The sequence below is a fragment of the Macaca nemestrina genome, chromosome 3, assembly GCF_043159975.1.
Source record: "Macaca nemestrina isolate mMacNem1 chromosome 3, mMacNem.hap1, whole genome shotgun sequence".
In the NCBI taxonomy this organism is placed as follows: domain Eukaryota; kingdom Metazoa; phylum Chordata; class Mammalia; order Primates; family Cercopithecidae; genus Macaca; species Macaca nemestrina.
In genome coordinates, this window is record NC_092127.1 from 76917609 (window position 1) to 76943521 (window position 25913).

Genomic DNA, 25913 nt, shown 5'->3' on the forward strand with positions numbered 1-25913 from the left:
GACAGCAAAACCAGCATCAGCATGGAGTCAGCTCCCTGTATGCCTGGTCCTTAGGGACGTCCCTGGATGACACTGAACCAAGGGGACAAGATGACAGATGACAAGTAGAAATAGCTCTGTTGTTGAGGAGCCAACTCTGAGCTATAGCTAAACATTTTTATAGTCGGTATCTGTACCTGAATGAGAGTGAGGTCACTGGAAACCAGTTGGATGAGAAATTGCCTCATGGCAGCCTTTTGCAAGATAGGGAGGTATTTTGCAAGATAAATGGCCCTTTGACAGCTCCTTTATGATGGCCTATCTTGCCATGGAGGATCCAGAGAGGATCATGACCTTTTTCTACCAAGACCTGTGTCAGACTGTGGTTGAGTTCTGCCTACGTGGACTATGTGGAGTGAGCAAGGTAGCCACGGCACCGTGCCAGATGTGTTACCCTACAGTAGTATCTGATTCTACCCCTTTCTTTAGTCTTATATCCAACCCACCAGAAAATCCTGATGATTCTACCTCTAAAATCTGCTCTGCCTTTTCAAAGCCATTGTAAACCCAAGGCACACTATATTCCACTGGGAATACTATACATCCACTCTTGCCTTCTTACAATCCATTCTCTACACAGCAACTAAAGCAATCTTTTGAAAATGTGTATATGATGACTGTACATCCTTGCTTACAAAAAATGTCAGCAGCTTTCTATTACACATCAAATAAAACTCATTCTTGGCCTACAAGGTCTTGCATCATCTAGCCCTTAACTATCACTCCAGTATCATCTCATACCACTCTTCTCCCTCACTCGTGATGCTTCATTCCCAGTGGTCTTTTTATTCACAGAACATAACAAACTTTTTCACCTCAGGTACTCTGTACTTGCTGTACCCTTTGCTGATAACATGCTTCACAACAGCCTTTTTTACTTGACTGGTTCCTGCTTAACAATTAGGTTTTAGCCAAGTTGACAATTAAAACTTAAAACAATTAAGTTTTAGCCAAGGTATCTCCTCAGAGAGGATTCTCCTGACCTATGAGAAGTAGTCAATTGGCCCCCAGTTACTCTCTCTCCTATAATCTTGTATATTTTCTAACTGTGACCTGTGATTTTCTTACATATATGTTTACTTATTCTTGTCTATCTCTCTCACCAGAATGGTAAGCAAAGAGCAGAGACCTTATATGTCTTTGTACTTCTATGTCCCTAACACCCACCAGACACAGTTCCAATATTAATACTATTCCAATATTTGCTGAATAAATTATTTCTAGTACTTTTTATAAACACAAAACGTTAACTTTTTTTAACAATCAAAACACATTTTCAAGTTTAGTTCCATCTTGCTTTCTTAATTTACTTCTTTTTGTCTTCACATCAGATTTAATAAAATAATTACAAGTCAGGAATCAGAATGCCTGCATGTTTATGGAGTAAAACCAATAATAGTCAAATAACTTACTACCTTTAAGTGTAAAAATGTGTTTATTCACAACCATTTGTAAATTACCATTTGTTACCATTCCTTCAAAAAATTCTTTATGAACAAAAAGCCAAGAAAAATTACAATAGTAGCTTATGCCAAACCAAAAATATACATCTGATGTATACAAACTTTAAAAAGCATTAACACAGGCAATGTGAATATAGATTACCTTAAAAATATTTCCAAGACACAGCTACAACTTAAGACAGATATAAATAATGGCATTACCTAATGTATTATATTTACATATTTAAAGTATCATATTAATTTCTATGACATAAAAAAGGAGATAAAACTACAGATGTCATTGCTTAGCAGTTCAAATATTGAAAGGGCCACATGATTTTTTTTTAAGTACAGCAAGAACTTCAGGTTACTATTTATATCTGGACCTTCCTATATTTATAAGAACATGCACTGTCATTGTTGCAAGAGGAAAAAAATTTAAAAACATTAAGGAAAAACCAAAAAACAGTTTGCTTACTAAAATCATACCAAATCCTCAGCAAAATCAAGGAAAGCAATTATGGAGTGTTTTCTATTCCTGGCCTTTTAAATTGACACATACATTTTAGAGAAAAGAACAGTTGATTGTCTATAACAAAATGCAGTTATAGATATTGATATGCTTAGTTCTATCCCATTAAAGCACCTTGTACTACAAGGTAAATGAAAGCTTAATAAAATCAATGGAGCCTTTCATACCAGAAAGGATTTTATTTGAAATACCCGTATTACCTTTTTAGATCTTCCTTTCTTAAATCATGCAGAGAATATGTTCTGTGTAAAATCTAAGATCATTCATTGGAAATATAGAATTTTTAAAAAATAATGGCACCTAAAAACTTAATACTATATATCAATTAAAGTCAATATAGTGGCATGTAAAATGAAGTGGAAAAAACTAAATATATATATATATATATATATATCTTCTTAAGAATTATTTTTTATTATTACCAACTTGAAATGTCCAAACTCTGAAGGGTTATTTTTATATTATCTTTTGTTCAGATTGAATCAACATTATACTAGGACATGTAAATAAGGACATGTAATGCTGATACTTCTTCATTTCTTAGAGTCATCTACTCAAATCAACTGTACTGACTATTAGATAATAAAATCCAAAGAAGTCATAGAAATAATGCTGGAAAAGGGAACACTATTCTAAATCTGAATCTGACAATCCCTCCTTATGCTTCCTTCACATCTGCTGAGAATTAACAAAAAAAGTCTTAATGTTTTCATAGTTAAAGACAATGAATAGGCTTCATAAATCATTCAAAGTAAAATTAATTAAAAAAATGGAGAGTGGAAATCTACCATAGTAAACAGAAATGCTATAAAGAAAAGAAAGTAAATTTAATTGGTAACATGACAGGACCATTAAATTGGTCTTGAAAAGCAGAAGGCAGATGATGAAATTGCACTTAATTCTGTATCAATTCAGATCCTATCATCCCTACTCCTTTCTAATAAAATAAACATTTACAACATGGTTTCTTACACATCTCCCTTACAGAAAGGCTCAGCACAATCACTTATACATTCTAGTTGGCTTTTAACATTTGGTCATAACTGATAAACAAGGTCACACAATTTACCCTATCGAGTCTGTTGATCTGTGTCAGAATGCCTTATGCCAGAATCAGACAGTTCTAATACAGGATTTACAAATCCAGAATACTCGGAATTTCCATTATCATCCATTTCGGCACTAACAAAATCATTCTCCCACTCCAGCCCATTGGAATCATCAGAGGCTGATGTAGGATTACTTCCAGTCTTCTTGTTGCTATACTTAAGTGCTGCCCGTAGAATGTCTTCCTCTGTTTTGGAACGTTCTCTCACTGGAAGCATTCTATTCATTCCTATGATTTGAACGGAGTTTTTAGAAATCTCAGAACAGATAATAAAGCTATATTTAAAAACTTCCAAGTTTAGCAATATAGTTTTTATTTAACTATCAGACTTGATGTGTGAATTAAAGACCCAGTCCCATGGAGGTCTTCTTAAGGGAAATTGTTGGGGTCTAACCCTGAAGTATGCCTCAGATAAAAATAAATATTAACAGTCACCAAAGGGCAGTTTTGATGTATCATTTATTATCTGATAGGATGAAATTCCTGAAGAGTCACAAATAAAACAGAATGGATGGAGGACTTCAATTGCTGTTAGTCTTATATGGCCAAGTAAGTATGTCTGCCAAAGTCCTTTCCTACCCACATAATTTCATTTCCCAGAGAATGACAGTCACTCTAATGATAACATGTACTTTTCCAGCATTTACTAGGTTCCAGTTAATGTTATATACATGTCACAGATATTAACTGATTTAATCCCCAACAACTCTATGGAGCACAGTACTATCATTATTCTCATTCTGTAGTTCAGCTAACCGGGACAGAAAGGCTAAGTGATTTGGGTAATGTCACACAGCTAAAAAGTGGTGAAGCAAGAATTTTAATCCATTCAGTCTGGCTCCAAAGTCTGTGGTCTTATGCTCTTCCAACTCTACCAAACAGAGGAGAGACGTTTCTATGGGAAACTGTTCTAGATCTAATTCGAAACAAAATGAAATTGGTAAAGTGAAAGTGTCAATAATCTTGAAAGAAAAAAAGAATGGCATTTTACTGGCAGAAGGAATGGAGAGAGGACAGAAAAGAAGTTTGAATCTGTAAGTACAGAATCAACGTTGGTAATTGAATTAAAATCTAGGATTCGCAAAGAGATTGTAATATTCCTAGACACATTTAATGATTTTCTTTTTTGACCTTAAAGATCAGATCCCACCATAAAAGAACATTTAAATCTGTATCACCGTTGTCTGTCACTCCTGAAAAATCACCAGGACTCAACCCAGTAACACAAGTTATTTCTATAGATATGATAAAAATATGAGCTAGATACTAATATAATTTTGTAGATTTGTATCTGGTGAATTTGTTTCTGTGGATTTATTTCTAAGAGAAGTTATATTTAACTTCTGGCTTTAGAATGTCCACAAGGGGGTAGTAATCATTCGTACGGAGTAATGTCATGGGCTTGGATTACAAAACCTTAAAGAAATTAACATTTATTTTCTAAATCTAAAGGAACATTAAAAATTAAGGAATTTTCTAAACATTTTTATCAACAGTGATAATCACCAATAACAGTCTAAAAAGTGTTTATATGATTTTTCAAGGGCTTGAATTTATTTCCATTTAAATAAAGACCAAGGTAGATTTATATAAATCAACACAGATTACGTTAAATTTTTCAGGTAAAATTGTGAATTATAAAATACCTTCTTCATCTTCCCACTCTAGATCTAAGGATGTGCTGTCGTCATTTCCACTAGTTGATTTAGTTTTGGTCATTAAATCACAACTGCTTTCTGTATTTGGTGTCAAAACTGTAGCATCTGATGAGAGTCCTAGAGTATACACGAAATACAACTGAATACTCTCATCTACTCTTCTACCACAACAGCCATTTTATTTTGTAACAATTATCTCTCTCTAAATATTATTATTATTACTTTTAGCTTCATAAGAAATAATTCTGGAAATCATTTTATTGGTAAGTTTCTGTTAGGAACAGTATAAAGAAACTTTTCTCTCTTTTTTTTTTGCCATCTAAGCATAGCAAACATGCAAATTTAAGTGATTATAAACTTTTCAAATATGGTGAACTCTAGATAATATTTTTAACAGTCAATTACAAAGGGGCACGAAAAAACGATGAACAAGAAAGATAAAACAAAAAGCAACCTATATTTTCAAAAAGACCCACTACTATACTATGCTTCCACTATTGGGAAGCATATGAGGTTTTGCTTTTGAAACTTGAGGAAATATTTGAATCTTATAAGTCAATTTGTAATAAGTAAAAAACAAGTACACTTTTCTATTACTTCCTCCCATCTTTCCTTTCTTTTATTTTGGAAAGGGAAGGGTTAGGATCACGGTAGAAATGGAAAAAGGAGTGCTTGACTCCCTATATGGATCTACAGAAACAGTCTGAGATTTTTCTTTGTTCCAACTTCTTTTTAAAAAGAAAAGATGAGGTTGTATAATTAATGACTACCTAGGAAACTGACTTATCTGGGAATTACAAATTTAAGAACAGAAAGTTATTCTACAGAAACACAGCCAGAATCTCTACTTATCTGTTTACTGTGGCATAAAAAAAAGTACAGAAAATACTTTAAAAAACTTACTACTACTTCGAAAAACTTCATACTGTGACTTTATATTTCTCAAACAAGATTCAAAGTCATCTTCTGGTCCTGAACTGTAATAAAAATGAAATAATTTTTTAATATATTCATGGTAGATGCAATATAACAAATATTTAAGCTAATGATGGCATTTTGGCTTGACCTATGTCATACAAATTCATAACTGCTACACAATTAGAATAACCTAATGAAAAGAGTTCTTAATTTTCTTAATACTAGCATGAAACTGAAAATAAGAAGATTTTGGTTAATCCTGAAATCCAATCTCCAAAGCTTAGCCATAAGTCTAACTTTACAATAATGAAGCATGAACAAAATTCTTTGAACGAGTAGTGATACTTGTGGAAATGTGACGCTGAAATCTCTCTTCCAAAAAATGACCACACATAAACTTTATTGTAAGAAAGAGAGGGACTAAAGAAAACACAAACAACTAAGGTATAAATAACTCACCCAAAGACATTCAGCTATGGTATTACATCTATATGGGAAATGAGACCACTCTTAAAAATGCAATAAAGTCAGTTTAAATGAATAATAATCATGTTTCAACTTAAATGCTCTCAGTATTCTTCCAAGGCAATGTCTTTTAGATGGAATAATTTTTAGGGAACACATAAACATGAATACGTATATACACATCTCGAGGTGAACAATGCTCTACGTAGCAATAAAATGTTCTACCACAAAGGGAAGGAGGCATATGTTTCATTATTTACCTTTGATATTCTCCATTGTTGGAAGGATGATATTGCTGCACAATTCTCTGCCTTTCTTGCTTTGGAAACATAATGTAATAAAAAAAATCACTCTGTTGTAAAATTATGTATTTTAAAACCACTCATGCAATACCAAAAAGTATTTTTTTCTAGTTTCTAAAAAAAAAAAAAAGTTATTCTGTTGACATATTTTTCCTTATTTTAACAGATATGTATTGATATTCTTAACATTCTTAGTATACCCAAAAACTTTCAACCTACTGGAAAAATGAGGAGCAGAAAAGGAATAGTTAAAACAATACATGAAGTTCTATTCTGGGTGAAATAAGTAGCAATAAAACAACAGATTTATAAGATCTGGCTGAGTTGACTCAGAAATAATAAAAGCAATTGACTAAGATTTAGAAGAAATGTCAGAGTTGTCGCTCTGATAGCTATTAGCTATGTATCCCTGGCATGGCCTTTACCTACTGTTCCTTCATCTATAAAATACAGATAGCTATATTACTGCTCTAGCAAGCTCAGGATTACTATGAAAATCAAATGACTGGTGGGTGTCTGTGTATGTCTGTGTGTCAGTATGTACTGTATAGACTGTAATGTGTTCCTATATCAAATATTTAAACCAGGGTAGGAAAAACTCAGAGAACCCTGGAAATCACCCATATGGATGCTGTATATGGAATGCTTTGTCTTTAAAAGGGAAGCAGTAGATCATCTATTACAGTAAAAAGAGTGTCTATATGATAACCAGAAAAATACTTTTCTTAGTAGAAGGTAAAAGTTAAAAACTTGTTCATTAGTTAGAACTGACTTAAAAAGCAAAGATATTCCTTCATATAATCTGCTAAAACAGCAGAGAGAGAGAAAAAAAAAATGAAGGGAAGGAGAGGGGAAGGACACAGTTCACACAGAAATCATGTAACAATAGGATACATATGATATTTCAGTTTCTCTAAGTTTTACAATGTGCCATGATCTTTATACTACTTCAATTAACACTACAGAGGTGAATCCAAACAGGCAAAATATGGAGGAAGATATTAAGGATACCGGCTAAGCACTGTTGTGCTTGAACTTTGGCTCTGGCCCTTATTAACTGTAGGATCTCAGGCAAGTTACAAAACATATCCTACTCTCAGTTTTCTCATTTGTAAAACAGGGATTAAAAATACTATCTCGTAAGACTGTTGTGAGGATTAAATAAGGTAAAACATTGCTCCTCCTGACAGTTAGGGTTCCATAAATGTTACTTATAGTTGCCAGACATTATGGTAATGCAGCATGGTAAGATACGGTAAATCTGCTGCCTTCCCTGATAATATACCAAGTATTTCTCAAGACCCAAACTCCCAATCTCCCAAGAATAAAGATGAGAAGCAAATAATAACCTTATGGGGCAAAACAGCAGTTTATCCAGTTCCAGGGAATAAAATAAATTCTGGTAATTTAAGAAACTGTTAAAAAAAAAAAAACCCTCACAAAACAAAATGCTTTGCCAATTATATTTAAAGGCTAGTTTGGCAACACTTTCCCTCTAAGAGTATATTTAATTTTTCCAAAAGAATACTGAGTTTTATAGCACTAAAATTCATCTTTAGGATAAACAGGAATCAGCATTTGCTAATCTAAAGCTAAATAGCACTGAGTATCAAGCATGTAATCTGATATTATTTCTAGCTGTTAAAGACTGACTAATTTGCCTTGAAAATTCTTAAGAATATATGAGTAAATACATTCATTTTTATTTTTTTAATTTTTTTATTTCATTTTATTTTTTTAAAAAATTTATTTATTATTAGGGTACATGTGCATAACGTGCAGGTTTGTTACATATGTATACTTGTGCCATGTTGGTGTGCTGCACCCATCAACTTGTCATTTACATCAGGTATAACTCCCAATGCAATCCCTCCCCCCTCCCCCCTCCCCATGATAGGCCCCGGTGTGTGATGTTCCCCTTCCCGAGTCCAAGTGATCTCATTGTTCAGTTCCCACCTATGAGTGAGAACATGCGGTGTTTGGTTTTCTGTTCTTGTGATAGTTTGCTAAGAATGATGGTTTCCAGCTGCATCCATGTCCCTACAAAGGACACGAACTCATCCTTTTTGATGGCTGCATAGTATTCCATGGTGTATATGTGCCACATTTTCTTAATCCAATCTGTCACTGATGGACATTTGGGTTGATTCCAAGTCTTTGCTATTGTGAATAGTGCTGCAATAAACATATGTGTGCATGTGTCTTTATAGCAGCATAATTTATAATCCTTTGGGTATATACCCAGTAATGGGATGGCTGGGTCATATGGTACATCTAGTTCTAGATCCTTGAGGAATCGCCATACTGTTTTCCATAATGGTTGAACTAGTTTACAATCCCACCAACAGTGTAAAAGTGTTCCTATTTCTCCACATCCTCTCCAGCACCTGTTGTTTCCTGACTTTTTAATGATCGCCATTCTAACTGGTGTGAGATGGTATCTCATTGTGGTTTTGATTTGCATTTCTCTGATGGCCAGTGATGATGAGCATTTTTTCATGTGTCTGTTGGCTGTAATTACATTCATTTTTAAACAAGAAGTCCTTGAGAATAGGAAAAAAAAAGTCCCAACTAAGATTTGTTAGAGCAAATAAGGAGAAAAGCAACCCTAATATATGCTGGGGTCTTTTCCCCTCACCTCCAAGAGCTTTCGCTGCTTTGCTGCCCTGGCTGCTTCACGCTGTGCAGCGTATAAAGCTTCTTCTTCTAGTCTTAACTTCTCTTCTTGTAAGGCTAACTGTACATGAACAAAACAATAAGGATTAACAAAAATCAGAACCTGTCTAACTGCTCTAAAAATAAAATGCTTCTATTTATAAAACAAAAAATAAATTATTAAAAAATAATTGATCTCTACAAAGCATAACAGAATTGAAATGTTTGCAATTGTTTGTTTAAATTTCTTCTTTTACAAAATAGCCCAAAGGATATAAAACACATTACAGGATTCTTTAGAAATTGAGTCATGAAGCAGTAGCATCTACTCTGCATAAAGTATTTCTTTAGAATATGCAGTGATCTTCATTTTAAACAATCATTCCAACACCTATCACCCTCACTAGTTTGACAGTTTTGGCCCTCATAAATCCAGTACCTTTAAGATCAATTACATCACTGTTGACCAAAGTGAACTCAGCTTTCACAAAATTCATGTCTTGTCATCTAATTAACATCAATGCACATGTCTCCTTAATTTTATTACTATCAAACTATTAAAAAATTACTTTCAAATGTAAGTTCTTGCCATTCATAAGAGCACACAAACTGCTTTAGTAGTATCTATCGCATGTTAAAGTTAACTTGAAAATCAAATTTCAACACAAATTTTTTTCTTTAGACTATTAACAGCTACTGTACAGCTTACGTTAATGCTTTGGAAATCACTAATTGGTCCTAAACATACTTTTCTTTTTGAGACGGTGTTATTCTGTCACCCAGGCTGGAGTACCATGGCACCAACACTGCAGCCTTGACCTCCTGGGCTCAAGCCATTCTCCCACCTCAGCCTCCAGAGTAGCTGGGACTACAGGTGTGCACCACCACCCCAGGTGAATTTTTGTATTTCTTGCAGAGATGAGGCCTTGCCAAGTTGCTCAGGCTGGTTTTTAACTCCTAGACTCAAGTAATCTGCCCATCTTGGCCTCCAAAGTGCTGGGACTACAGGCGTGAGCCACCATACCCACTTTAAACAGACAAATATATGTATATGTGTGTATTAATTTTTTTTCTGAGACAGGGTCTTGCTCTGTCACCCAGGCTGGAGTGTAGTGGCTCCCCTTCGACCTCCCATAGCCTTGAGGATCCTGGGCTCAAGCAATCTTCCCACTTCAGCCTCCTTAGTACCTGGGATTACAGGTGCATGCTACCATGCCCGGCTAATTTTTGTACTTTTTTTTAGAGATGGATTTTCACCATGGTGCCCAGGCTGGTCTCAAATTCCCGGCCTTAAGTGATCTGTCCACCTCAGTCTCCCAAAGTGCTGGAACTATGGCCACCATGCCCGGTCTTAAACAGAAAATTTTTAAATGTGCAGTGGAATGTGAATAATTCCATTTAGTTTAGTGGGTACAAAACAATAATTATAGGCCATTTCCATAAACACATTAAATAACTTTAACACTTATGATTATCAGTACTTAGTTCTCTGAGAATACACCCACCAAGACAAAAAACTCTTCAAAAAACCACTTATTGTGAAACAGGGTAATTTTTTTTAAATTTGCTTTTTGTTGTTGTTTCCTTTTTGAGACAGGGTCTCACTCTGTTGCCCAGGCTGGAGTGCAATGGCATGATCTTGGCTCACTGCAGCCTTGACCTCTCTGGCTCAAGCAATCCTCCCACCTCAGCCTCCCAAGTAGCTGGGACCACAGGCGTGCACCCCCATACCAAGCTAATATTGTATTTTTTGTAGAGATGGGGCTTCGCCATGTTGCTCAGGCTGGTCTCCACTTCTTGGGCTCAAGCAATGCACCTGCCTCGGCCACTAAACGTGCTGGGATTACAGGTCTGAGCCTGCTCTAAAAGTTGGTTTTAAATACCAAGGTGCATATTCTTGCCAGAGTTCCTACTTTGTGAATTAAGAAGTTGTTTTTAAAAGAATGTACTATCTCCATTTTTTGGCAGCATATGATTTCTGATAAATTAAGCCAAACTCAAAAGAAATTATAATAGGCTGGAATGATTTTTTAACTTTTAAATCATATTCATCTGTATATATCTAAATATAGGTTCAATGACTCTACACAACATATTATCTAATGACAACTCTCTCCTTTATGATAACATGTACTTAAGCAATTTAAAAGACTATTTACCTCTTTTTGAATTTTCTTATCAAGATCTTTTTGTTTTTCGGCAATGGAATCATAATGCCTTTCTCTTAGGTCAACAATTTCTTCCTCAGTAAGAGGCCTAGAGAAAAAAAGGAGGAGGAGAAAAAGAAAAAACAAAAACTTCTGATGAGTCTGAGTCCAAATAAAACACTCAAAAAGCCAGTGAAATTCTCAAATTTTGCTGTTAAAAATGTTAAAGCAATTTGCTACAACTTCAATTGTTAAGAGTAAAAAGTATACATTCTAACATTTGCTATTATTCTAGTATATAAATTGGTAAGTTGATACAATATCACAATAGTTTTTAAAGCCACCTTTTAAGAAATACGGATTTTATTACCTTCATCTGGCTCTGCTTCAGCCATCTGACCTATGGGTATATACCCTAAACCATATCCCAAAATGCTCATCATAAAATATAAACGTTGGTATACTATTACACCCTGATCTCAGCCCTCATACCATTCGGAACTCTTCTTCTTTTTTTTTTTTTTAATTTATTATTATTATACTTTAAGTTCTAGGGTACATGTGCATAACGTGCAGGTTTGTTACATATGTATACTTGTGCCATGTTGGTGTGCTGCACCCATCAACTTGTCATTTACATCAGATATAACTCCCAATGCAATCCCTCCCCCCTCCCCCCTCCCCATGACAGGCCCCTGTGTGAGATGTTCCCCTTCCTGAGTCCAAGTGATCTCATTGTTCAGTTCCCACCTATGAGTGAGAACATGCGGTGTTTGGTTTTCTGTTCTTGTGATAGATTGCTAAGAATGATGGTTTCCAGCTGCATCCATGTCCCTACAAAGGACACAAACTCATCCTTTTTGATGGCTGCATAGTATTCCATGGTGTATATGTGCCACATTTTCTAAATCCAATCTGTCACTGATGGACATTTGGGTTGATTCCAAGTCTTTGCTATTGTGAATAGTGCTGCAATAAACATACGAGTGCATGTGTCTTTATAGCAGCATAATTTATAATCCTTTGGGTATATACCCAGTAATGGGATGGCTGGGTCATATGGTACATCTAGTTCTAGATCCTTGAGGAATCGCCATACTGTTTTCCATAATGGTTGAACTAGTTTACAATCCCACCAACAGTGTAAAAGTGTTCCTATTTCTCCACATCCTCTCCAGCACCTGTTGTTTCCTGACTTTTTAATGATCGCCATTCTAACTGGTGTGAGATGGTATCTCATTGTGGTTTTGATTTGCATTTCTCTGATGGCCAGTGATGATGAGCATTTTTTCATGTGTCTGTTGGCTGTATGAATGTCTTCTTTTGAGAAATGTCTGTTCATATCCTTTGCCCACTTTTTGATGGGGTTGTTTGTTTTTTTCTTGTAAATTTGTTTGAGTTCTTTGTAGGTTCTGGATATTAGCCCTTTGTCAGATGAGTAGATTGCAAAAATTTTCTCCCATTCTGTAGGTTGCCTGTTCACTCTGATAGTAGTTTCTTTTGCTGTGCAGAAGCTCTTTAGTTTAATGAGATCCCATTTGTCAATTTTGGATTTTGCTGCCGTTGCTTTTGGTGTTTTAGACATGAAGTCTTTGCCCATGCCTATGTCCTGAATGGTACTACCTAGGTTTTCCTCTAGGATTTTTATGGTATTAGGTCTAACATTTAAGTCTCTAATCCATCTTGAATTAATTTTCGTATAAGGAGTAAGGAAAGGATCCAGTTTCAGCTTTCTACTTATGGCTAGCCAATTTTCCCAGCACCATTTATTAAATAGGGAATCCTTTCCCCATTTCTTGTTTCTCTCAGGTTTGTCAAAGATCAGATGGCTGTAGATGTGTGGTATTATTTCTGAGGACTCTGTTCTGTTCCATTGGTCTATATCTCTGTTTTGGTACCAGTACCATGCTGTTTTGGTTACTGTAGCCTTGTAGTATAGTTTGAAGTCAGGTAGCGTGATGCCTCCAGCTTTGTTCTTTTGACTTAGGATTGTCTTGGAGATGCGGGCTCTTTTTTGGTTCCATATGAACTTTAAAGCAGTTTTTTCCAATTCTGTGAAGAAACTCATTGGTAGCTTGATGGGGATGGCATTGAATCTATAAATTACCTTGGGCAGTATGGCCATTTTCACGATATTGATTCTTCCTATCCATGAGCATGGTATGTTCTTCCATTTGTTTGTGTCCTCTTTGATTTCACTGAGCAGTGGTTTGTAGTTCTCCTTGAAGAGGTCCTTTATATCCCTTGTAAGTTGGATTCCTAGGTATTTTATTCTCTTTGAAGCAATTGTGAATGGAAGTTCATTCCTGATTTGGCTCTCTGTTTGTCTGTTACTGGTGTATAAGAATGCTTGTGATTTTTGCACATTAATTTTGTATCCTGAGACTTTGCTGAAGTTGCTTATCAGCTTAAGGAGATTTTGGGCTGAGACAATGGGGTTTTCTAAATATACAATCATGTCATCTGCAAACAGGGACAGTTTGACTTCTTCTTTTCCTAACTGAATATCCTTGATTTCTTTCTCTTGCCTAATTGCCCTAGCCAGAACTTCCAACACTATGTTGAATAGGAGTGGTGAGAGAGGGCATCCCTGTCTTGTGCCAGTTTTCAAAGGGAATTTTTCCAGTTTTTGCCCATTCAGTATGATATTGGCTGTGGGTTTGTCATAAATAGCTCTTATTATTTTGAGGTACGTTCCATCAATACCGAATTTATTGAGCGTTTTTAGCATGAAGGGCTGTTGAATTTTGTCAAAAGCCTTTTCTGCATCTATTGAGATAATCATGTGGTTCTTGTCTTTGGTTCTGTTTATATGCTGGATTATGTTTATTGATTTGCGAATGTTGAACCAGCCTTGCATCCCCGGGATGAAGCCCACTTGATCATGGTGGATAAGCTTTTTGATGTGTTGCTGAATCCGGTTTACCAGTATTTTATTGAGGATTTTTGCATCGATGTTCATCAGGGATATTGGTCTAAAATTCTCTTTTTTTGTTGTGTCTCTGCCAGGCTTTGGTATCAGGATGATGTTGGCCTCATAAAATGAGTTAGGGAGGATTCCCTCTTTTTCTATTGATTGGAATAGTTTCAGAAGGAATGGTACCAACTCCTCCTTGTACCTCTGGTAGAATTCAGCTGTGAATCCATCTGGTCCTGGACTTTTTTTAGTTGGTAGGCTATTAATTATTGCCTCAATTTCAGAGCCTGCTATTGGTCTATTCAGGGATTCAACTTCTTCCTGGTTTAGTCTTGGAAGAGTGTAAGTGTCCAGGAAATTATCCATTTCTTCTAGATTTTCCAGTTTATTTGCATAGAGGTGTTTATAGTATTCTCTGATGGTAGTTTGTATTTCTGTGGGGTCGGTGGTGATATCCCCTTTATCATTTTTTATTGCGTCTATTTGATTCTTCTCTCTTTTCTTCTTTATTAGTCTTGCTAGCGGTCTGTCAATTTTGTTGATCTTTTCAAAAAACCAACTCCTGGATTCATTGATTTTTTGGAGAGTTTTTTGTGTCTCTATCTCCTTCAGTTCTGCTCTGATCTTAGTTATTTCTAGCCTTCTGCTAGCTTTCAAATGTGTTTGCTCTTGCTTCTCTAGTTCTTTTAATTGCGATGTTAGAGTGTCAATTTTAGATCTTTCCTGCTTTCTCTTGTGGGCATTTAGTGCTATAAATTTCCCTCTACACACTGCTTTAAATGTGTCCCAGAGATTCTGGTATGTTGTATCTTTGTTCTCATTGGTTTCAAAGAACATCTTTATTTCTGCCTTCATTTCGTTATGTACCCAGTAGTCATTCAGGAGCAGGTTGTTCAGTTTCCATGTAGTTGAGCGGTTTTGATTGAGTTTCTTAGTCCTGAGTTCTAGTTTGATTGCACTGTGGTCTGAGAGACAGTTTGTTATAATTTCTGTTCTTGTACATTTGCTGAGGAGTGCTTTACTTCCAATTACGTGGTCAATTTTGGAGTAAGTACGATGTGGTGCTGAGAAGAATGTATATTCTGTTGATTTGGGGTGGAGAGTTCTATAGATGTCTATTAGGTCTGCTTGCTGCAGAGATGAGTTCAATTCTTGGATATCCTTGTTAACTTTCTGTCTCGTTGATCTGTCTAATGTTGACAGTGGAGTGTTGAAGTCTCCCATTATTATTGTATGGGAGTCTAAGTCTCTTTGTAAGTCTCTAAAGACTTGCTTTATGAATCTGGGTGCTCCTGTATTGGGTGCATATATATTTAGGATAGTTAGCTCTTCCTGTTGAATTGATCCCTTTACCATTATGTAATGGCCTTCTTTGTCTCTTTTGATCTTTGATGGTTTAAAGTCTGTTTTATCAGAGACTAGTATTGCAACCCCCGCTTTTTTTTGTTCTCCATTTGCTTGGTAAATCTTCCTCCATCCCTTTATTTTGAGCCTATGTATGTCTCTAGGTGTGATTGGTCTCCTGAATACAGCAGACTGATGGGTCTTGACTCTTTATCCAGTTTGCCAGTCTGAGTCTTTTAATTGGAGCATTTAGTCCATTTACATTTAAGGTTAAGATTGTTATGTGTGAACTTGATCCTGCCATTATGATATTAACTGGTTATTTTGCTCGTTAGTTGATGCAGTTTCTTCCTAGCCTCAATGGTCTTTACATTTTGGCATGTTTTTGCAGTGGCTGGTACCGTTTGTTCCTTTCCATGTTTAGTGCTTCCTTCAGGGTCTCTTGTAAGGCAGGCCTAGTGGTGACAATATCTCTAAGCATTTGCTTATCTGTAAAGGATTTTATTTCTCCTTCACTTATGAAACTTAGTTTGGCTGGATATGAAATTCTGGGTTTAAAATTCTTTTCTTTCAGAATGTTGAATATTGGCCCCCACTCTCTTCTGGCTTGGAGAGTTTCTGCCGAGAGATCTGCTGTTAGTCTGATGGGCTTCCCTTTGTGGGTAACCCGACCTTTCTCTCTGGCTGCCCTTAAGATTTTTTCCTTCATTTCAACTTTGCTGAATCTGGCAATTATGTGTCTTGGAGTTGCTCTTCTCGAGGAGTATCTTTGTGGCGTTCTCTGTATTTCCTGGATTTGAATGTTGGCCTGCCCTACTAGGTTGGGGAAGTTCTCCTGGATGATATCCTGAAGAGTGTTTTCCAACTTGGTTCCATTTTCCCCCTCACTTTTAGGCACCCCAATCAGACGTAGATTTGGTCTTTTTACATAATCCCATACTTCTTGCAGGCTTTGTTCATTTCTTTTTCTTCTTTGTTCTTTTGGTTTCTCTTCTCGCTTCATTTCATTCATTTGATCCTCAATCGCAGATACTCTTTCTTCCAGTTGATCGAGTCGGTTACTGAAGCTTGTGCATTTGTCACGTATTTCTCGTGTCATGGTTTTCATCTCTTTCATTTCGTTTAGGACCTTCTCTGCATTAATTACTCTAGCCATCAATTCTTCCACTTTTTTTTCAAGATTTTTAGTTTCTTTGCGCTGGGTACGTAATTCCTCCTTTAGCTCTGAGAAATTTGATGGACTGAAGCCTTCTTCTCTCATCTCGTCAAAGTCATTCTCCGTCCAGCTTTGATCCATTGCTGGTGATGAGCTGCGCTCCTTTGCCGGGGGAGATGCGCTCTTATTTTTTGAATTTCCAGCTTTTCTGCCCTGCTTTTTCCCCATCTTTGTGGTTTTATCTGCCTCTGGTCTTTGATGATGGTGATGTACTGATGGGGTTTTGGTGTAGGTGTCCTTCCTGTTTGATAGTTTTCCTTTTAACAGTCAGGACCCTCAGCTGTAGGTCTGTTGGAGATTGCTTGAGGTCCACTCCAGACCCTGTTTGCCTGGGTATCAGCAGCAGAGGCTGCAGAAGATAGAATATTTCTGAACAGCGAGTGTACCTGTCTGATTCTTGCTTTGGAAGCTTCCTCTCAGGGGTGTACTCCACCCTGTGAGGTGTGGGGTGTCAGACTGCCCCTAGTGGGGGATGTCTCCCAGTTAGGCTACTCAGGGGTCAGGGACCCACTTGAGCAGGGAGTCTGTCCCTTCTCAGATCTCAACCTCCGTGTTGGGAGATCCACTGCTCTCTTCAAAGCTGTCAGACAGAGTCGTTTGTGTCTGCAGAGGTTTCGGCTGTGTTTGTTATTGCCCTGTCCCCAGAGGTGGAGTCTACAGAGACAGGCAGGTTTCCTTGAGCTGCTGTGAGCTCCACCCAGTTCGAGCTTCCCAGCAGCTTTGTTTACCTACTTAAGCCTCAGCAATGGCAGGCGCCCCTCCCCCAGCCTCGCTGCTGCCTTGCCGGTAGATCACAGACTGCTGTGCTAGCAATGAGGGAGGCTCCGTGGGTGTGGGACCCTCCTGGCCAGGTGTGGGATATGATCTCCTGGTGTGCCTGTTTGCTTAAAGCGCAGTATTGGGGTGGGAGTTACCCGATTTTCCAGGTGTTGTGTGTCTCCGTTCCCCTGGCTAGGAAAAGGGATTCCCTTCCCCCTTGCGCTTCCCAGGTGAGGCAATACCTCGCCCTGCTTCAGCTCTCGCTGGTCGGGCTGCAGCAGCTGACCAGCACCGATCGTCCGGCACTCCCCAGTGAGATGAACCCAGTACCTCAGTTGAAAATGCAGAAATCACCGGTCTTCTGTGTCGCTCGCGCTGGGAGTTGGAGACTGGAGCTGTTCCTATTCGGCCATCTTGCTCCGCCCCCTCTGGAACTCTTCTTAATCCTCCTAAATCACTCTGGCTTCCCCAGGCCCTTCATCCTTCCCTTTTCTTCCAGTCTGTCTATCCCAATCATCTTCTGGCCTTGCTTTACTTACAACCAAGATGGACACCAAGGCAGATCTGAACTACTTTCTTACCAACATACTCACCTTCTTGCACTCCTATCGTTATTCCATATTCACTCAGTTTACTCACATTCTGACCCTGGGTCATTTCCATGATCAGCCCTTTCTGTTTCAGGCTGCTAGAGAAAACTGACATCAATTTGGCACTCGGCCCTCAGCAGTAGTCCTTTTACATACATGTGGCAACTCCTTCACATATCCTATACTACCAAATTAAAAATCTTCATACTCAAGTTCCTTATTCATACTTTTTTTCTCCTAAAAGGCAATTTCACTCCACTTTAAGAAATGAGGAGTATCAACCATGAATCACCCCAACTTTGTGACAACCCCCACTTACTTACATATATCCTTCCTATTCTCCTCACCATCCTCTAAAGAGGAATGTTAACTTGTTCAGAATCACCTACTACATTTACATTCTTGATTCATTCACCATTGAGCCCATCTCTCCTGACCCACTCCAGAGAATTATCTGGGACCTTGTTCTATCAATTAGTACCTCTCTTTCACCTTTAACCTATTCCTTTTGTCTGTTTGCACCTCTCTTCCATGGGAAGGAAGGAAAGGAGGAAATGAAGGAGGGGGGGGGGAGGGAGGGAGGAACTAAGAAAAAAACCTCCATTTGACCTGTATCTATCTCAAGCTACTGCTCCCTCTTTCTTTCAGCCAAGTCCTGAAATTAAATGTATATCAATAGTCAGCACATCTAGCACTTACTATGTGCCTGGCTCTCTTCTAAATGTTTCACATATATTAACAAATTGTAATCTTCACAACAACCCTCCAAGGTAGCTATAAGGATTATACATATGAGGGAAGTGAGAGGAAGACAGATGAAGAGTATGGCTAAGTAAGTCCTATAGTATGTGGCAAAGCTAGAATCTGAACCCCAGGTAGTGTAGCTCTTGTTCTTACTACAACTACTGTTCCTCTCTTGCCTTCATGTCCTTACCTCCCATTCACTTGTCAACTCGCTGCAGTCTACCTCTGCTCCCATCACTCCAATAACTCTAGCAAAGGTAATCAATGGATTCTATGTTGCCAAATACAGTAGACAATTTTAAGTCCTTATCTTACTACCTCAGTTTCATGGGACAGTGTTAACCATTCCCATCTGTCTGTCTCCCCTCCCTTGGCTTCCCAAGCTCTCCTGATTCTTCTTTTTGCCTACTACTTCTTGGTCATCTTCAGAATCCTCTTCTAGTGTCCGCCTAGTCAATCCTCAGATCACTGCTCTCTCACCATGCTCCACCTCTCCCCAGACCCCCACCTCAGTTAGGTGATCTTGGTAACTATCATGGTTAACTAGCCATTTATAGGTATCATCTCCTACTTCCATCCCTCCAGCTCTAACTTCTGCTAGCCCTAGTTATATATTAGGGCTTTAAAATTTTTTCTTTGAAATATAACTGAAATAAAATGAAATACAGATTTTAAGTGTTCAGTTCATAAAGTTTTAATACTTGTATACACTCATGTAACTTCCACTGGAAGCAAGATATGTGACATTTCCATCACTTCACATACTTTTCTTATGCCCCTTTACAATCAGTTCTCTCACTTTGCTTATGCAATTTCTTCTGTCTGGAATGTCCTCCTGCTCTGCCTGGATACTTAGCACTAACCAACCCTTCAACAATCAACACCAGGTGTTATCCCCTTAAAAATGTCTTCTTGGATTTATCTCTCCAGTCAAGAAGCTGTTTTGTACCAACAGCCTCTTCTCTACGGTTCCCTAGAATGTTCTATAATCACTATTTAATTGCTTTCCCTACCTCATATTGAAATTAGTCATCTCGAGAATCTATCTCCCAGACCAGGATGTTCTTTCTTCTAATGGAGAGACTATGTCTGATTTTTAAAATCCCAGTGTCTAGCACGGTGCTTAGCACATGACAGTTGCTTAATAAATGTTTGCTAAACTAAAAAAAGTAAGGATTATATGTTCATAATGTAACACTGTATATGAAAATATTCTCTTGAAATTAAGAACGCTCTTTTGACTTAAAGATACTTAAGTAATACATGCAATTTTAATAAAATATTTAAAAGCTGCTTAAATAATTATAGTACAAGGTTTTAGTTACTATTAAAAGATGTGAAAAAATTTAGAAGAACAAGTTTTAGAATGCATAAAGAAGGAAAGGGGTAATAAAGTTAAAAAATTTAAAAGAAATGTACTTATCAATACTAATGGTTTTAAGAAAACTAAAAAACATATAACAGGTACAACAGGAAAGCATCTAGGCACTTACATTAAATTATTTAATATTCAAAACAGTCCTTTTGAGATATATTTGTCTCAATCTTATAGAAAGAAAAAACTAAAAGTTCTGAAATGTAAACTGTTTAACGTCTCAAAGCAAGCAAATGATAAAGCATGACTTCTTAAGAGAGTTTTCTTACAGTTCGCATAGAAGTTTTTTTTTTTTTTTTTAACAAAGCCTTACCTATGACTGCTTCCTGGGCTCTCCCCCTATACAAAAATTAATTAAACAATTAAAATAAATTAGCTAAATTCTATTTAAAGTAATCAATACAATTTTTATTCAGTCTAAATACTTTCAACTTACCCATTTTCATCAGAGTAAATACATTTCACTATTAAATATATTTCACTATTAAAAATACTTCAAACAAAAAGTTTTAAAAGTTTGCTACTTCTCCATAGCAAAATTTAGTTTACTATCTAGCTTAATTACATAAAATCATTTGCTGGACATTTCTTAATTTTTTTAAACAAATATTTGTTACATACCAAATGAACTGGAGTCAGGATAGTATTAGACAACATATTCTCTATGTTCTCATTTATATTAACAGTTGATCCTCATTTTTTTGTAGTTTCTGTATTTGCAAATTTGCCTACTTGGAAAATTTACTTGTAACCACAAAATCAATACTCTTTGAGCTTTCTAGGTTATTCAAGGACAGGCATGGAGCAGTAAAAATTTTGAGTTGCTCAGCAATGCACATTCCCAGATGAAGTAGAACAGGGCAACAGACACTCTGCTTTCTTGTTTCAGCTCTCATGCTATAAACAAGTATCTTTTTTACAGTCTATTTAGTGCCACATTGTTTGCATTTTTGTGCTTTTTGGCTGGTGATTTCTGTTTAAAATGGCCTCCAAGTGTAGAATACTAAGTATTCCAGTAATACTAAGTATTCTAGTGTTCCTAAAGGCCAAGAAAGCTATGATGTGCATTATGGGGAAAATATATGTGTTAGGTAAGCTTCATACAAGCATGAGTTTGTGCTACTGGCTGCGAGTTCAAAGTTAATGAATCAATAATATATGTTTAATATGGTATCTTACACAGAAACATACATCGAATGAGGCTATATACTGATTGGTTGATGAACACATTGTGATCAGAGGCTTGCAGGAACCTAACCCTGTATTTCCCCTGCAGTAATGCTTCAGCATTCACTAATTTAGCATTTACAGCAACTTAATCAAACATAATTACAATAATGAGAATCAACTTTTTGTTTTCTTTCACAAGGTTATGAAATTATCTGTAGTTTTTTCCTCCAAAGCAAAGTATAACTATTTTCAGGATTTTTTCAGGTTTATGCCTACTTCTTACACATTTAAACTATTCATATCTGAAAGTTAAAATATAATAGCAGGAATAAAAATCCAAACGGTCCACATTAGTTTAGAAAGTAGCACTACAAAACAGGATGACATTCAACTAAACCAAACACAAAATATGAAGTAAATGAGAGAGGAGAAGAGGGGTTAGCAAAAACAAAAGTAAACAAAAAAATCCTCAGCCAACCAAACAAAAAGCATCTTGGGAAAATACACGGAATCACTAGTTCTCTTGAAAAGTGTTATGATGCTGGGATGAATTCTAATGGAGGCTGAAAGAACGCTTACTTTTAACACTTGTCAGATGCTTTAAAAATATCATGTCCAGTGTTTGCTTAAACTTTTAAAGAGAAGGACATGAAAACAAAAGCGACCTTTGCAAAGGAAAAGAAGTTAGTTCTATGAAATGGAATGATATTTTACTGGGAGAACAAACGGCTAAAATAGTTTCCAAAATGTGTCCTATCAGATGAAAAATATGTATTATTATTTTAAAAAAGGATTTTTACCCACATTAATTTGAGAATAGCTGAGTTGAACAAGTTTAAGTAATTCAGTTTAACAATAGTTTATCTCAGAACCTTTTACATGCTAACTTACATTCTAAGACTAGTATTCTATACATACTCGAGAAAGGCTGGACTAAATAATACATTTTTAAAGGAAAAGATTAACACATTTTCTTCTTTCCCTAGAAAACAAAAATGACAAAGTGTCAACTTGCAGTGTTCTTCTAGACTAACCAATTTTCAAGATGTAGAAAGTAGACCCAGGGAGGTTAAGTAATTTGCAGAAACGTACACAATTAATTTAGTGAAGTTGCAAATTAGCATACAAACTAAAGTTCTAACTATACCAATGCATAAGAAATGCTTCTTAGCCTTTTGACTAAGATCAAATGTTGAAATATACACCACATTTTGCTGATTATAAAATGCACTCCCTTCATATTTTTAACACTTCTGTATTTGAGAAGCATCTTAAAACTTGTTGAGTTTTATGAGATGAAATGTAGAAAATTAACATAAAGAATAACTGATAAAAGAGATGATAGCTAAAGTCAGAAACTGTAGAATAAATATGTATAAAATCTGACATCAGAATCTATGAAAACTATAAAGAATGGGCCTACTCCAAAGCTGGGTGAAGTGGTACACACCGATGGTCCCAGCTACTCAGCTGAAGCAGGAGGACTGCTCAAGCCCAGGAGTTTTAGTCCAGTCTGGGCAACATACCGAGATCTTGTCTCTTAAAAAGAAAACAACAGCAACAACAAGAAAACAATGGGTCTACTCTGGATTGTGAAGTATTTTACCTACCTAATCAAGAGGTTAGAAATATTAGAAGTAAACTTTCTGAAGTTCCTCGGGTTTCTGTATAATGCTTTAAACCTATGTGTGTGTATAGTGTATCTTAGTATTTGGAATTATTTTCTAATATAAATTAGTAAAACAAGGAAATAATAAAGAACTAAAAAGTAAAAATAAAAACTAGAAAATAAAAATTCTAAAACAAAAATAAAAATTGTAAACATAATTGTTAGAACTAATGAGATGATCAATGAGAAAAATACAAGTTTTGTACTATTATGGAAATACTTACTTCATCACTTTCTACTAGATTCTCAAACTGAAAGGAGAAAAAAGTAAATGTTAGGAGGAATATTTGTCTTAGGTATACATCTCACAAGAAATTATGTTACTTTTTTCACTTAAAAATAATATATCTTTATATTTGTAAGATATTTAATTCAAATGCCTTTTTAATACATCATTTCATTTGATATATTCAACAGTCCTACAAAATGGCCAAGGCAAGCATATACTATTTTAATTTATGACTTTCTATGAATGAAAATCAAACAAGAGAATTAAGCAATTTTCTACATAAATCAGAACTAAAAGTTTCATCTGAAATGAGTATTTCATACAAGTATTTTCAGTCCATGCTACCAGAATATTCCACTTCACTTGACTTCAGAACAAATGTCATAAGAAGGAAAATTATTTAAGGAATGGGGACTAAAAGATACCCAAATAAGAATTTCCCAACATGTTTATATTTATTCATTTATTCATTCATATAGTTATTTACTGAAAATCTACTAAATGGTAGTTACTATCCCCAAATACAATGTCTTTCTAGAGATAGGAATGTAAACAGTTTGATCATAATGTGATTAATACTATTATGTCAGTGACCTAATGAAAGTCATTACTATTATATCACTAAAATGTCTGCATTTTAAATATAAATAACTTGATAAGTAACCACCTGAAAGAAAAGGTGTTTTATTGTTAATACTGTTTGGTTTAAAGATTGAGAGGAAACAATGAATTCAAAAGGTTTAGAAAATTAAGGAATCTCTCTAAAAAGAGAATAAAACTGTTAAAGTTATTATCCTTATCTTATTTTTATATTGGTTTGTGATTTTTAAATATCTTATTCCTGCCTTACACGTTTCCTTATTAATACAGAAGGTCATGAAGTAGTGTTCAAGCTTTGGAGCCAGGCAGTGTGGACTAGAATTTAGGTTTTGCCACTTACAGGTTGTGTAATATGGCCCAATTTCTCCACCTGTCTAAGCCTCTCATTTTTCATCCACGAAACAGGGTGACCACCACCGGTTTACAACAGAGTTGTGATGACATTCTTAATTTGTATGGTGGAGTGGCTAGTTTATACAATAGGTAAGGAATAAATGGTAGTTTCCATTATTATATTTTACATTAAAAGAAAAAGTGACTCGGTGATTCTGCTGTGGAGTTACTGAAACTCAACTTCCTGCTTTGTTTCTGGACTTTCCCTGCTGGGGTAGGCCAACCATCTCTCATTATACCAACTGCCCTAGTGAGCCACTATTACTGACAGAAGAGTACCTTCTCCCTGACTTATGTAGGGTGGGGGGAAAAGCTATTAGAAAAACAGAACCATAATCCTCTGCAAACTTCTTCCTATTCATTCCTTCCCCACTGCTCCAACTCTTTCAATCTTCACTAACATGAATACTATTGAAATATAAACAGTTCATTCTAAATTTGGGTCCAGATCTTTCCCTCTTTACAACCAAAAGCCCCTTCTGCCTTTCTGCAGGCACTTTTAATCCAATCAAATTAACGACTACTTACCTCTATTGTTAAGTGCTCACCTCTTGAGCATGTTCTAAAATACTTGGATCTGGGAAGGAAAACAGAATAACTTTTAAAAACACAATTAACTCTATGATTGAATTAATATAGTAGCATAAAAGCATTTATTTCCTCAAGAGCAACTTTCAAATCTCTAACATATAGTTATATTTATAAAAAAAGAACAACAAAATTTATCTAAGAATATAAAAAGTCCAGATTTTTAAACTTCATTATAGCTTTGTTTAGTCAACTAATATTTCTTTCTATTGGTACTAATATTTACTGTAATAATTAACTTACTGTATTTACTACATTCAGTAGAATACATTTGAACATGTATCTCATTATTTTTACTACATCAAGTACCTTGTCAAAAATACTGAAGTGTTAAATAATATATAAAAATATGTTCTCAGTTTTGTTAAAAATACACAAAACATTAACTATCTAAAACATTAACTAAAAGGATATATGTCAATATGCTAAAAGTAGTTATCTTTGGTGGTGGAATCATGTATCTTTATTCAAGACTTTGTTATCTTCCCATGCCCTCACAAATACAAGAGAGGAACAATGCATATACATGTCAATTAAATAATCCATTACATTATTTTTTTCCAACTAGGGCCAAATATTGACTTTAATCATTCTTTTCTGCCCCTATTAAACTTATATGTAGTCAAATAGGAATCTTCTTTATTATATGTTCTCCAAACATACGTCTACATTCTAAATACTACAGCATCCAAGCTGGCATCCCAGGACAGGGCCACTCACAGTCCTTTGTAAGTGGAAGTGCCCAGAGATTGAGACTTTCAGTCAATGTGGCTCCTGTTACAGCTGCCAAAACTGATGGAGAACTCCATCCCCGTACAATGGGGATCCAAATGTACTAAGTGTTCCTAAAGCATCAGGATTCATGGACAGAAAGCACACTTTTAAGAAACAGGAAGAATCCTGGGGTTAGGACAGGTCAGAATTCGTTTGCTTTTCTTTCTTTTTTGGAGACAGGATCTTACTCTGTCGCCTAGGCTGGAGTGCAGTGGTGCAATCCTAAGTCATCACAGCTTTGCACTCCTTGGCTCAAGTGATCCTCCTGCCTCAGCCTCC

The 25913-nt window shown here is 36.0% G+C and overlaps 1 protein-coding gene across 4 annotated transcripts in view; it reads right to left on the minus strand.

The window, feature by feature from the left end:
- Positions 1-1455: 1455 nt before the first annotated feature.
- The window catches only part of LOC105486236 (adaptor related protein complex 1 associated regulatory protein), a 46117-nt gene continuing 21659 nt past the window's right edge, over positions 1456-25913 (minus strand). For 2 of the 4 annotated variants that reach the window (XM_011748997.2, XM_071093194.1), the window contains exons 2-10: positions 24801-24849; positions 23275-23301; positions 20525-20550; positions 11279-11375; positions 9103-9201; positions 6423-6481; positions 5683-5756; positions 4768-4896; positions 1456-3349 (exon numbers count right to left, since the gene is read on the minus strand). In XM_011748997.2, the coding sequence (XP_011747299.1) occupies positions 3084-3349; positions 4768-4896; positions 5683-5756; positions 6423-6481; positions 9103-9201; positions 11279-11375; positions 20525-20550; positions 23275-23301; positions 24801-24849 (826 nt within the window). In that variant the 3' untranslated portion in view covers positions 1456-3083. The remainder of the gene's footprint in view (positions 3350-4767; positions 4897-5682; positions 5757-6422; positions 6482-9102; positions 9202-11278; positions 11376-20524; positions 20551-23274; positions 23302-24800; positions 24850-25913) is intronic. The other 2 variants (XM_011748999.3, XM_011748998.2) reach the window with 2 other exon arrangements.